Source organism: Seriola lalandi, unplaced genomic scaffold (assembly GCF_002814215.2).
Source record: "Seriola lalandi dorsalis isolate HSWRI2012SDOR001 ecotype SW California unplaced genomic scaffold, Sedor1 jcf7180002049675, whole genome shotgun sequence".
Lineage (NCBI taxonomy): Eukaryota > Metazoa > Chordata > Actinopteri > Carangiformes > Carangidae > Seriola > Seriola lalandi.
In genome coordinates, this window is record NW_019520228.1 from 3,463 (window position 1) to 17,191 (window position 13,729).

Below are 13,729 nucleotides of genomic sequence, written 5' to 3' on the forward strand. Positions count from 1 at the left end.
ACATGGAGACTTGTGAATGACTTGATATCACGGGATATTCTTACGATTCTTCTGTTCATGGAGGAAGCTGCTCGGCTTACTTCAGCCACTCTCGCACAGAGCCGAGGATATAGTTGAAATGTGTGAGAGCAAGTTAGAATGAAATAAAAAAACATAAACAAACTCAGGGTGTGGCTGGAAAAGGAAGCAAACCAGAGCGGCGTGATTCCTTATATAGACAGATCTCCGTGGCGGTACGAGCAGCTTCCTTGTGTCTAGATTTACATAACTTTGTATTTTTGGAACCAATTTCAGTTTATAATTGTATGGTGTTTTTTTCTAGGTCAGCGAGTGACTTCACTGACTCAGACTGTGAGCGTGACGTTCTGGGAACCTCGTCCTCTGTTCGGCGCAGTAAGCTGAAGCGTAAACACTCCTCTGCTACACCCACTAACTCCGATGCTGCGGGTGGAAAGGGAAAATCACCCAGGTCGTCGGCCTCGTCTCAGTTCAGCCACACAGACCAGCCGTGGAGAACTGTTGATGATGAGGATGTCGAGCCCGCCGCACTGGCCTTCATGCCCATCAGACAGCCGGGGCCGCAGCAGGAAACCAGGCAAGCTCGCACTCCGCTAGATTTCTTCAAACTCTTTTTTACCGACGCCGTGTTCAGGACTTTGTTGAAGAACACCAATGCGTACGGTGCGAAGAAGCAGGAAGGGAGTAAAACAGCGTGGCGCGACCTCACCGTCAATGACCTGTTCTCCTATCTTGCAATGGTGGTTTACATGGGCTTAGTGAAGTGCTCTGCCATGGTGGACTACTGGAAAGGATCCCGACTCTACAACTTCCCATTGCCGGCCTCCATCATATCACGGAATAAATTCTTGAACATTTGCCGAACTCTACACATCAGCAGCATTAAGGACGACGAGAAGAATGACGCCAAGAGGGGGACGCCAGAGTATGACCGTCTGTGCAAGATAAAGCCGCTCTACAATCAGATCGTCAAAGCCTGCAAGACGCACTTCCAACCCGGTCAGCACATTTCAATCGATGAGAGGATGGTGGCGTCGAAAGCCAAAATCTCCATGAAGCAGTACGTCCGCAACAAGCCCATGAAGTGGGGGTACAAGCTGTTCGTACTGGCCGATTCCAGTTGTGGCTACACGTGGAATTTCCATGTGTATGAGGGCAAGTCATCGGTCACTGGGAAAGGGATGAGCTACGACTCGGTGATGTCCCTCATGGAGTTCGATAACCTGGGTACAGGTTATCATCTCTATGTTGACAACTTCTACACCAGTACTCACCTTTTCCAGGACCTGTTGGCCAAAAAGGTCGGGGCCTGCGGCACTTTCCATCGAAACAGAGTCGGTTTCCCCAAGAACCAGGCCAACGATTTCACCAGGGACACCGCCAGAGGCACCATGAGGTGGATCAGGGACGGCGATCTGCTTTTCGTGAAGTGGATGGACACCCGAGAGGTCGCCATGTGTTCCACCATCCACAAGGCCTACAGCGGCGACGTCGTCCACAGACGAGTAAAGAGAGCGGGGAACTGGGTGAAGACCGACGTCCCTATTCCCGCCCCAGTCAGGGAGTACAACCAACACATGGGAGGGGTCGACTTGTCCGACGCTCTCATTGGGTATTACAGTGTCATACACAAGACACGGAAGTGGTACCGGACCTTTTTCTACCACTTCCTGGACATAGCTGTGGTGAACGCCTACATTCTGTATACAAAATGCGAGAGCGCTCCCGCCATGACGCAGAAGGAATTCCGGCAGGCGCTCGTCGAGGAGCTTGCCAACAAAGGCTCTGTGTCCAGCTCTATACCTAAAAACTCCAGGTACATCGCCCCCTGTGGCCCAATGGCTCCACACAAGCTGCGCTACTTCACGGTCGGACAGAACATTCCCAAACGGGACGCGAGCACCGCCGGAAGAAGGTGCTGCGTGCTCTGCCACAGGAAGACGCCCGTTCACTGCGTCACCTGTGAAGTGGCCTTGTGTTTTGTGGCACAGAGGGACTGCTTCAACACCTGGCACACGCAGAAAGGTCTGTAGGTGTGAGGCAGCTTTCAGGAGGTCACACGACCTGATGCCCCCGCCGGCACATCTACACTGGAGAGAAACCGCACAGCTGTGACGAACGCACGCCAAGGCAACGAAATGAGCATTGACATGCTCACACTGGATGATAAAGACTTTACTGGTCTGATCGATGTGAAATGAGACATTTCCTGGACGTCGCCACTGTCGCCTCCTTCCTGCTCGAGGGAATTTACAGACTGCAGAGCGAACCACCCGCCTCTCCGTCCACCGTCCTGCTGCAGCTGTAATGACGGGTGTAGCCCTCAGACATCAGACAGTGTGTTGTCTGTACAACAGTCACTGATCTGCTGCAGCACCAGAACACTTTGCGTCATTGCAGCAGAGAGCTGCCGTGGCGACCGGCACAGAAACAACACACAGATTTAGTCAAGCTCATTTCTGAGAGTTACTGAGTCAAGAAGAAACTCCAAACATTTCCTGGTTCAGTTGAATCAGATGAAGATTTGCTGCTTTCCTGCTCTCATGTACTTTTATATGTGCAGCACCTCGGTGCTGTCGGAAGAATGAAACACACCTGACCTCAAAACTTTGGACTCTGGGAAACTACATGAGACATTTTTCACTGTTGTAGCAGCTGAAACCCACTTTATACTTTCCTTTTTTTAATTCCTGTTTTCTATAAAGAATGAAGTGCTCTTCCCGCTACACTACATGTTTTAGTTCTTTTTAGTAACATTGTCATTGTACTGTATGTTTGATCTGTTCTGATATATAGTAGTGATAGTTTTTATTCAAGAAGCCAGTGTTCTCAGTGACTAACTCTGATTCCTGACCTCGGTCTGAGAGACTGGACTTCACTGTTCGTTGGTCTTTAAGTTGTTTTAATTTTTGAGACAAACTTGGACTAAACTTTAAGTTGTTCTATTTTTCAGACACTGACCTTTTCTGACCTTTTATTCTGCATGAAATATTCTTCATGGTTTACTCAATAAATCTGTCAAAGTGAATGGAGGTCTCTGCTTCTTCTTTCACAAGATAATCCTACTGCACCCATCAGGTCGTACTGACCCCCCCCCCCCAACAGAGTTTGGAAACTGCTGGACCTGTTTTATTCTGAAAACTCAGGGTTTGTGTTTTATTCTGAAAACTCCTGCTACAACTGTCTTTGCTATTCCTCCTTCAGAGGATTTACTGCAGAGGAGACGATCTACTTCCTGTTGACACCGGCTCACACATGCTCAGTAGGTGTGTGTGTGTTGTTCTGGACGGAGATCGATTTCATTGTAAAATGAAAGTTATTGTGTGTGTTTCAGTAATTTAACTGTTACACGATTAGATTTCTGTATTTCTAGTGAAGGACGGGTTTGATCTGAACTCCAGCTGCACTCAATAATTAGTTCTCCGTTAAACTATGAAACAGCTTCTGTGTCGTCTCCTAATGTTCCTCCATGTCATCAATGAAACTGATTCACCTTTCCCTGAACAACGTCATTTGTCGGCAATTTCAATGACTGATAGATTGTATTGAATTCAGTGTTAAACACTGTGCCTGTTATTGTGCAGCAGCTGTGAGAAATACCAGAGAAAGAGGAAGAAACCTGCAGCATGTTGGATCAGCTGGAGGCTTTTCACTCGGTTATTGGGACGTCCTGATAATAAAGTTTTATTTCTTTAGGTTTTCAGCTTCCTTTCGAGACAGGACAGTAATGGTCAGGTGGAAAAAGGCTGAAGTAAAAGACACGTCCTGGTCAACAGTGACCTGAAGGTAATGCCATCCTGAGCAAGTATATCATCAGATCATGTGTTTCTGAGGTGTTCAGGCCCGAGTACAATAACTTCTGTGGTCATGATGTTTCTTGAACAAGGAAACACGTGCGCCTACATCCTGGAGAACATTGGTGACTTGGTTTGCTCCTTGGTCGACCAGCTCTTTGCCATTTTCCAGTTTTCTTGTTCATACCTGCTTTTTTTTATTTTAACATACTGAGTGAGCAGAGCAACTACTTTTTATACCTGTGATGGTCAGCTGACGGATTGAAGTGTACGTTGGCGCGGGCCTGCAAAGGAAGGGTATAGAGTATAAACTTTACAGTCATTTGATTATATTTTATATATATATATACTGGAAGTAACGTTAAAAGTTTTTGTTATGAATAAGTATTTCTGATCAATCTTGACAAAGAAAAACATTAAAATACTATATAATAAGATTGTTTAATTTTCCACAATAAAAAAAGTGAAATTAACAAAGACAACAGAATGCGCTGGACAATGATTCAGTATCATGAAATACCAACAAATTATAGTAACAATATGATCATGTATTTACATCTTTCAGTTATTATGACTGTGATATCGACCTGTCTTGGTCCATGTTTTTTGAGTAGATATATATAGATAGATACTTTATTTATCCCCTTGGGGAAATTCATGTGTCCAGTAGATCATTGGTAATAATAATAACAGTGACAGGTCAGCTTGCTTAACTCTTTCCCTGACATCAACACTGGTCCAATCACAAAATAACTCCTACAATGAAGATGGATAAAGTGGTGAAAATTAATTTAATTCTGAATCATCAGAAGGTTCATCCACGATCATTAATGTTAATGGATATAAATGAATGAGAGTGGTTGTCAATCTTTGACGGTCAGTATAGCTGAGATTACTAACGTGTTGTAACAACGGAACCAACGTGTTGTTCTATGTTTCACCAGGACGTTATTACACTCCGGGACTTCCTGTTTTCATCCTGCAGCGTAAAGACTGCGGGTTGGTCGAACTCTGTTCTGATAATCGGGCCTTTCCAGGTAAGTTTTATATGATACAGTGAATGAGGCCGTGACTTTACATTTTTCCGAGGCAGTTTTATATTTTTGAAACAACTTCCTGTTTCGCTGCGTCAGAAAAGAGGAGCTAACTAGCATTAGCTCGGCGGGCGGAAGCTAACGTAGCTAGCTGACGCTGTTCTTTGACAACAGACGAACGAACCATCCACGACTTAAAGTCAAACAGAGGCCGGTGTCCTCGTTGTTAAACGGATTTAAGAGCTTTAACTTTAAGGTTTAAGTTTCTCTCTAGTGATTTGACATTTTATTTGCGCCTGTAACCGGCCGTAACTTGTTGCATTAGCTTAAATGTGTTGTAGGGGACTTCCGGTGTTTTATAGAAGTCTGTGTTTCCCGTTGCGCCCCCTCTCGGTGGTCAGGGTTAGGATCAAGTTATAGTCAGAGGACACGCATCTTGACAGAGGTGTTTAGTTCATTTGCTTCTCTGGTTTGTTTTGAGGGATCTGATTTAAGATAAAAGAAAAATTAATTAGATGAGTTACAGGTTTATTACATCATTCATTCCATCAACTCCTTTTTCCTGTTTAATTAAAATATAAGTCTTAGTTTTACTGTAGAACACAGGAATGTTCTTAAAGGAACCAATGTAGAACATTTCTGTTTGATTCCCTCAACCAGGATCACTACAAGACCGGGATGAAGGAGGAGAACCAGGACCCGGACTTCACCGTCCAGGACCACTACAAGACCGGGATGAAGGAGGAGAACCAGGACCTGGACTTCACCGAACAGGACCACTACAAGGCCAGGATGAAAGAGGAGAACCAGGACCCGGATTTCATCGACCAGGACCATTACATGGCCGGGATGAAAGAGGAGAACCAGGACCCGGATTTCGTCAACCAGGACCACTACAAGACCAGGATGAAAGAGGAGAACCAGGACCCTGATTTTATCGACCAGGACCACTACAACAGTGGGATAATGGAGGGGAACCGGGGCCCAGATTTCATTAACCAGGACTATTACAAGATTGTGATTAAGGAGGAGAACCAGGATCCAGATTTCATAGACTACGACCACTACAAGACGGGGATGAAGGAGGAGAACCAGGACCCGGATTTCTTAGACCAGGACCACTACAAGACCGGGACGACGGAGGAGAACCAGGACGCGGACCACCAGAGCAACGAGCCCGCTGGTCCCACCGGTCTGCAGGTCAGTGTTCAGGGCTTGAGGATTCATGTTTGACCTTTTCATTTAAGTTCATTTTATTTTGATAAAAACATCATCCAACACATAATGTTCAAAGCTGTAGGTTTAACCTGACAACTGCAACATGATGTACATATTTAAAAAGTGAAAATGACTGTAGGAGTCGAAGTCAGAACCGTCAGAACTGTCAGTCCCTTTGTTTACTGGCGGTTCTCCTAACTCTGCCAGTACTACTGTCATTCTGACTCAGACTTCAGGAACCAGCTATCAGACTTTAGGCATTAAAACTATCAGATATGCTTGTCTGCTTTTCAACAAGCAGGAAGTATTAAGTTTAACAAACTTCCGTAAGTGATCAGTAAAATAAAAAAACACTAAGATTTGATACCTGAGCTGCAAAGAGTCCAACTCCCTGACATAAGACCGGAGACCTGATGATACGCCCTGAAGTATGTTGGGTCTAAGAAATGATGCAGTTTGATCTGATGCCTGAGAGCTGATGCTTTAGTCTCTGGATGTTCTCAAAGTGTTTGTTATAGACAACTCCATCATGAGATCTAACTCTTCCCTCTCTCTCTTTCCTCATGTCTGTCCGTCACCATAGAAACAGAGATGCACAAAGGCTCAGAAGAGAGTTCGCACTAACGAGAAGCAGCACAGCTGCGACCACTGTGGGAATACTTTCACATCTTCAGGTAATTTAAAAACCCACCGCAGGATTCACACTGGAGAGAAACCGTACAGCTGTGACCAATGTGGGAACTGTTTTACAACATCAAGTCATTTAAAAACCCACCAATGGATTCACACTGGAGAGAAACCCTACAGCTGTGAATACTGTGGGAACACCTTCACAGCTATAAGCAGTTTAAAAAACCACCAGCGCATTCACACCGGAGAGAAACCCTACAGCTGTAGTCAATGTGGGGCAACTTTTAGTAGGTTATATCACCTGAAGTCCCACTTACACATTCACTCTGAAGAAAAACCGTACAGCTGTGACACATGTGGGAAAGTTTTCTCTCTGGCAGATCGTTTAAGAAGGCATCAACTTGTTCACACTGGAGAGAAACCGCACAGCTGTGACCAGTGTGGGAAGTCTTTCATGAAGTTAAGTAACCTGAAAGTCCATCAGCGTGTTCACCTCGGAGAGAAGCCTTACTGGTGTGATCAGTGTGGGAATAGTTTTACTAGCTTAAGTAATTTAAAAACCCACCAACGCATTCACACTGGAGAGAAGCCGTACAGCTGTGATCAGTGTGGGAAAGCTTTCATGACTTCCTGTAGTTTAAAACGTCACCAGCGCATTCACTCAAGGGAGAGACCGTACAGCTGCGACCAGTGTGGGAAAGCTTATGTGACTCTGAAGGAGCTACACACCCACCAACACCTTCACAGTGGAGAGAGGCCGTACAGCTGTGACCTGTGTGGAAAGACTTTTGCAACTGTAAGTAGATTGAAACCTCACAAACGTATTCACACTGGAGAGAAACCGCACAGCTGTGACACATGTGGCAGAGCTTTTGTGACTTTAAGTCAGTTAAAATCCCACAGACGCATTCACACTGGAGAGAAACCGTACGTCTGTGATCAGTGTGGCAAAGCTTTTTCATCTTCAAGTCAGTGTATAGTCCACCAGCGCGTCCACACCGGAGAGAAGCCGTACAGCTGTGACCAGTGTGGCGCCGTTTTCTCACAGTCGGGGGATCTAAGAAATCACCAGCGGAGTCACACCGGAGAGAAGCCCTTCATCTGTGATAAGTGTGGGAAAGCGTTCAGCAGGTCGACCAGTCTGAAAATCCACCAACGTGTCCATGTTAGTTAGAAACACTCAACGCCAGTTCAGCTGTTTTCTCCTGCCTGATGTCTTTTAGCAATAAATGTGTTCACATATGAAAAACCTCTGATTTCACTGGTGTTTGGGATGTAAAGCACATTTCTCCAACCCCGTAAAGAGACACATGAGTATGACAAGCTCTGATTGGTTGGTAGGTTGCTTGATAAAAACAGAAATTTTGTCAAAGCTCTTTGGAAAGTTTTGATTTTTTTTTTGCTCTTTGAAACCTTGGACCGGTCAACCTCAAAATGTAAACAGTTTGTAAGAGATTATAATGTTCACAAAGGTGCTGAACCCGACTCACTGTATTATCCCAGTAACTTACAGACTGCACTTCCTGTTGATAATTCATCTCCTGGTTGTTTGTGTTTGAATGCAGCATTTTCACTGGCAACAACCTTTTATTGTCTCTCTTCTTACGATTCGCTCGGACTTTCCAAACCGACGTGTGCTGACGGCAGAGGGAGTCACTACATCTGACAGTGGGAGCAGAACCTGGAATAGATGTCCTGGTTTAAAAATGAAACTTTGATCATTTTCAAATTGTTTAACTCTAAATATTTTAGAGTTTTCAACTAAAAAAATGGACTAATAATCATTTTTTGACCTCCAATGTAACACAATTGAAAAGGATTAAAAAGCTTTTGCTACAATATGAAATTGCGTCTCTCAGTAGGAATTCAACTTAAAAATATGAACGTGAGTAAAACCAACAAAGACAAAAAGGAAAGTGATTTGTATGTTGACCCGATGTCATAAAAAATGCATTTCCATGGCGAATGGCTGTCACCAGAAACTGACCATAATTTGTGTCAGTGGTTTTAGGTTTATGTTTCTTAGGCAGATACGACTCTTTACTAATATCAGAGTTATCGGTGTAATAATAAGTTATGAACGCTACATGTTAAAGTAATAAGAGGTGTAATTACTAACACCACTGACAGCGACCGACTTTCTGTCTCAGACGGTAACCACTAACTGAAGCTGGTAACTGATACGAACCACGGCCTGACTGACACAGAATTTATAAGGGGAATGATGAGTTTGATATTGTGATATAAAAACTGATAATGTATCAGCCAATGAGATGTGGGGAGTGTCTGAATCAGCTGTCTCTTTCACAATGTGCACATGTTTATTTCACTCTAATCCCTCCAGTTGAACCAGTTCAATCCAGCTGTTGTGACCTGTGACGGTCAGACTTTAATTCTCTAAAGAGTTTTCTACAAGGAATGAAATGTCTTCCTAATACACTACAAGCTTTGGTCTTATTTAGTGACATAGTCATTGTGCTGATGTGTTTGATTTCTTGTGATAGTTGCCTTTATAGTGCCTGTAAGATTTTGATCAGAAAGACAGTGTCAGTGTGAGTAACTCTGATTCCCTTTTCACACCCACATTATCCAGCATAATCAGGTTTTTTAAAACACGCACTGCCGGTCGAGTTTGTCTCTCTGTTCGGACCGTGGACGGTGGTTGTGTTTTAGAAATTTATTTAGAGTCTGCAGCTTCACGCTTTCATCCTTAAAGGGATAGCTGGGGTTGTGTGAGGTTGTTGTGTGTAGTCAGTGTGTTTAGAGGAGCAGCAGGAGAACCGGTGCAGGAGCAGAGAGAGGAGCTGCTGTGGGCGGGGCTAAATATATCCACCGAAAAGATCCCATATCTGTTCAAATCAAGCTTCATGGGGGATATTTTCAGCTCTTTATCTTACCGTCTAAACAAAGAAGTTTAGCTCCTCTGGATCACTCAGCTGACCTGCGGCTTCAGCTGCGGCGTAATACCGTGCGTGCCGTAAGTTCACTCTTTCAGCTGTTGAGGAAAATGTAACGAAGGAAAGTGCTGTTCTTACGGGAAGATAAAGAGCTGAAAATATTCTATCCAGTGGAAAAGGAGCTTCAGAGACTGGAGTCAACTTTAAGTCTTTTTTCTTTTTGAGACGCATCAGATATTGATCATGTGGTTTACTCAATAAATCTGTAAAAATGAACAGAGGTCTCTGCTTCTTCTTTCACTCGTAACGACGAGTCACAAAACATCATTATTTTAAATGATGAACTCTCTAACAGTGCACCCATCAGGTTGTACTGTCCCTCCTCCAGCCGGTCTGCATGTAATCACTGCTGTAGTCTCAAACACATGCTGCTGATTAAAGTGAAGTCACTCCTGGCAGCATAATGACCTCAGGACTGTTTCATTAGCTGCTGGGACGCCTGAGTGAGACCTGACCTCCAGCTGCACTGAATAATTAGTTTTCCATAAAAGTACAAAACAGCTTCACTGTGTGTCGTCTCCTAACGTTCCTCCACGTCATCATCAACTGACTCACATGCTAAATATATCCATGTTGATGGAGAGTGTTTTCCTTTCTTCTAACGACCTAGTCGCCAACATCAGTAACAAGATTGTATTTCCCACAGCTGACAAAACAGTCCCACGTTAACATGGAAAGCTGCAACTTAAAGAATCTCATTTCTCTTCTACAGATTGCTATTTTAGTTGTTTCTTAATTTAAGACTCAAGACTAAAAAGAAAGACTTTTAATTACACTTTTTGTCTATTTGTCAAAACTGAGTAACTGACTGAGGTGTCTTCAGGATTGGTGGAGCAAATGGTGAATTCCCAAATTATTTTATTTCTCATTATAAAAACAAATTATTTTTATTTTAAAAAAAGCAAGATCTTTAATTTGACTATTTTGTTTTTGAATGATATTAATAATTGAGAAAGATTCATTCAGGATCATTAATGTTTATGGATATGAATAATTGAGAGTGGTTATCAATCTTTGACATGCGATATAGCTGAGATTTCTAATCGTGTCACAGAACTTGTAACAACAGAAACAATGTTCCTCTTCCATGTTTCACCCGGACACTGGTATTTGTCGGGACTTCCTGTTTTCATCCTGCAGCGTAAAGACTGCGGGTTGGTCGAACTCTGTTCTGATAATCGGGCCTTTCCAGGTAAGTTTTACATGATACAGTGAATGAGGCCGTGACTTTACATTTTTCCGAGGCAGTTTTATATTTTTGAAACAACTTCCTGTTCCGCTGCGTCAGAAAAGAGGAGCTAACTAGCATTAGCTCGGCGGGCGGAAGCTAACGTAGCTAGCTGACGCTGTTCTTTGACAACAGACTTAAAGTCAAACAGAGGCCGGTGTGTTCGTTGTTAAACAGATTTAGATTTAAATTTCATGTCAAAGTTTTTATCTTCAGCGATTAGACGTTTTATTTGCGCCTGTAACCGGTCGTAACTTAAATGTATGTTACTGGACTTCCGGCGTCTGTCGAGGAACTTTAATTTGCTTCCTGTGTTCGTGTATCTTTGTTCCTGAGGTTGATGTTGTTCAGGTATGAAGTTAAGTCGTTTATTAAGCGCCCAACAACAATCACACGCAGCAGTGATTGTTCCCGCCAGTGTTTGTGTCTGTTATGGTCGTCAGCTGATCTGACCAGTGTTCAGTGAGAGTTCAGAGTCCGGTCCAAACACACAGGGGCTCGGTCCACCTTCCTTATGGGGGGATACAGGATGGGTTCTGGGATGACTCCACCCACAACCCCCACTTAGTCTTATGAGGACTCTTATGAACACTTTAAGTTCTACGATGGTGAAAGTTGTGCTGTATACAGTGGAAAACTAATTGTTCTTTGAGATGTCATAATTATCTATGTATATATGTATGACCCCCCCCCAACACACACACACACACACCACCTCCTTTACACATCTGTATTTAACCACGTCCATGTTTAGATTTTACTTTAAGAATCAATGTCGTTTTCTATTCTCTGATAATGAAGAATGAAAAATATAGAAGAAAACTTAATTTAATGTTTGACAGGTTTATTACATCATTCAATTTCATCAATTCCTTTTTCCTGTTTAATTAAAATATAAGTCTTAGTTTTACTGTAGAACACAGGAATGTTCTTAAAGGAACCATTGTAGAACATTTCTGTTTGATTTCCTCAACCAGGATCACTACAAGACCGGGATGAAGGAGGAGAACCAGGACCCGGACTTCATTGACCATGACCAAGAGAATACCGGCATAAAGGAGGAGAACCAGGACCAGGATTTCATCGACCAGGACCTCTTCAAGACCGGGATGAAAGAGGAGAACCAGGATCCAGATTTCATCGACAATGACCAAGAGAATAACGGAATAAAGGAGGAGGACCAGGACCCGGATTTTGTTGACCAGGGCCACTACAAGATTGTAATTAAGGAGGAGAACCAAGATCCAGATTTCATCGATGAGGACCACTACAAGACTGCGGTGAAAGAGGAACACCAGGACCCAGATTTCAGCGACCCTGACCAGGAGAAGGTCGGCATAAAGGAGGAGAACCAGGATCCAGATTTTAACGACCAGACCGGGACGACGGAGGAGAACCAGGAGCATCGGAGCCTGGAGGCCGCTGGTCCCGCCGGTCTACAGGTCAGTGTTCAGGACTTGATGGAGGGTCCGTGTTTGATCCGCTGGTTTTTGTGGCATCAGAAATACAAAGTGTTTGTGTTGGTCTGTTTTCCCGGGCTCATGTTGAAACAAGTCACGTGACCAACAGAGTGAATCTCAGGTGAAGTGAGTGACGTTTGCTAACATGGCTAGCATTAGCATCAGACTGCTGTGAAGAGACCAGAGACCCAGAATCAGTTGAACAGGTCGGTTTAGAACCAGCTTCAGACAGAAAACAGAGTCCGGAAGCAGCTGCACTCTTCACACACAACATGGCGGGAACACAGGAGCTTACCTTACATTTATATTTGGTTTTGACTGTAGTGGAGTTCTGAGTAGTGTCACATGTCGTGTAAGAACAATAAACACTGATCAGTTTCTAATGAAAGTCACCGATCAGACAGAGACAAAGAAGACGAGCTGAGGACTTTTCAGGAGAAAGAGACTCATGTTTTCTTTTAGTCATCGATCCAAATCTTTGTGTTTCACTGTAAAAAACTATAACGTCCATCAAACCTGTGATTCCAGGAAAATGCACAATGAAACTAGAGCTGCAACAAGTGTCAGTTCACTGTCTCTTCAAACACTTAATTATCTCCTTTTATATTGTATATAGTGTCTCTGTTTTATCTCATTTATTTTACATTCTCTTTCTGTTCTTATTTTATTTCTTACTTCTTTTTGTTGCTGCTGTGTCAAATTTGAATTTCCTCGACAATTAAGTTCAATGAAGTTACATCTTAGAAACTCTAAGCGCTCAAGAGATTGTTAATAATTTGTAGCATGAATTCAAATTCATCGTTTCAGCCTCTCAATAGATTTTATTTCTGCGTCTGTCTCTTATGTGACATTAACAAAATCTTTGGACGGTTGGTTTGAGAATTTGGAGGCATCTGTAGGAAGGTGTGATGTCTGTTCTTATTCTTCTTGGTTTGTTTGCTTGTTAGCAGAAGTATGTAAAAAGTATGATTGATTTGAACCAAACTTGGTGGAGGGATTGATCAGGGAAGAGCACATTAAATCTAGGTGACAAGGATCCAGGATTATTCTTTATCACTTTCCTAAACATTGTTAGAGGCTTTTTTAACTCAGGATTATAATCTTCTCATCAGTCATTATAATGTGTCTTTGGGAGAAGTTTGTGCTCCACTGAGTGTCTTCCTAGTTCACTGGCTTTCGCATTAAAGGAGCTTTTTATAAGTTTTGCTGTTGCTACATCGCTAACATTAGCAGCTGTTTATTTACCAGTGTAGAAGAAACGTGAGTTCAGCATCAAACTTCATTCCTTTACTCACCAACACACAGATTAAAATGAACTAGTTCATGTTCATATCTTCCTGTTTCTTAATGTCCTCCTCTGAGCTCTTGTACCCCCCCCCCCCCCCCCCCC

At 43.3% G+C, this 13,729-nt stretch overlaps 2 protein-coding genes across 3 annotated transcripts in view; both read left to right on the forward strand.

Annotated features, from left to right (window-relative positions):
- The first annotated feature begins 4,777 nt into the window (after positions 1-4,777).
- On the forward strand, positions 4,778-9,867 carry LOC147819785 (uncharacterized). 2 transcript variants are annotated; one of them, XM_087171423.1, is made up of 3 exons: positions 4,778-4,849; positions 5,507-6,046; positions 6,648-9,867. In XM_087171423.1, exons 2-3 carry the CDS (start codon positions 5,525-5,527, stop codon positions 7,866-7,868), a joined length of 1,743 nt encoding a protein of 580 aa, XP_087027549.1. In that variant the 5' UTR covers positions 4,778-4,849; positions 5,507-5,524; the 3' UTR covers positions 7,869-9,867. The 2 variants fall into 2 exon arrangements, with proteins under 2 accessions (XP_087027549.1, XP_087027551.1); XM_087171425.1 differs by having other exon boundaries at positions 4,783-4,849; positions 5,564-6,046.
- Positions 9,868-10,764: 897 nt separating this feature from the next.
- The window catches only part of LOC111648884 (uncharacterized), a 6,157-nt gene continuing 3,192 nt past the window's right edge, over positions 10,765-13,729 (forward strand). Inside the window, exons 1-2 of the mRNA XM_023398628.2 lie at positions 10,765-10,843; positions 11,857-12,321. Coding sequence (XP_023254396.2) covers positions 11,875-12,321 — 447 coding nt within the window. The 5' untranslated portion in view covers positions 10,765-10,843; positions 11,857-11,874. The remainder of the gene's footprint in view (positions 10,844-11,856; positions 12,322-13,729) is intronic.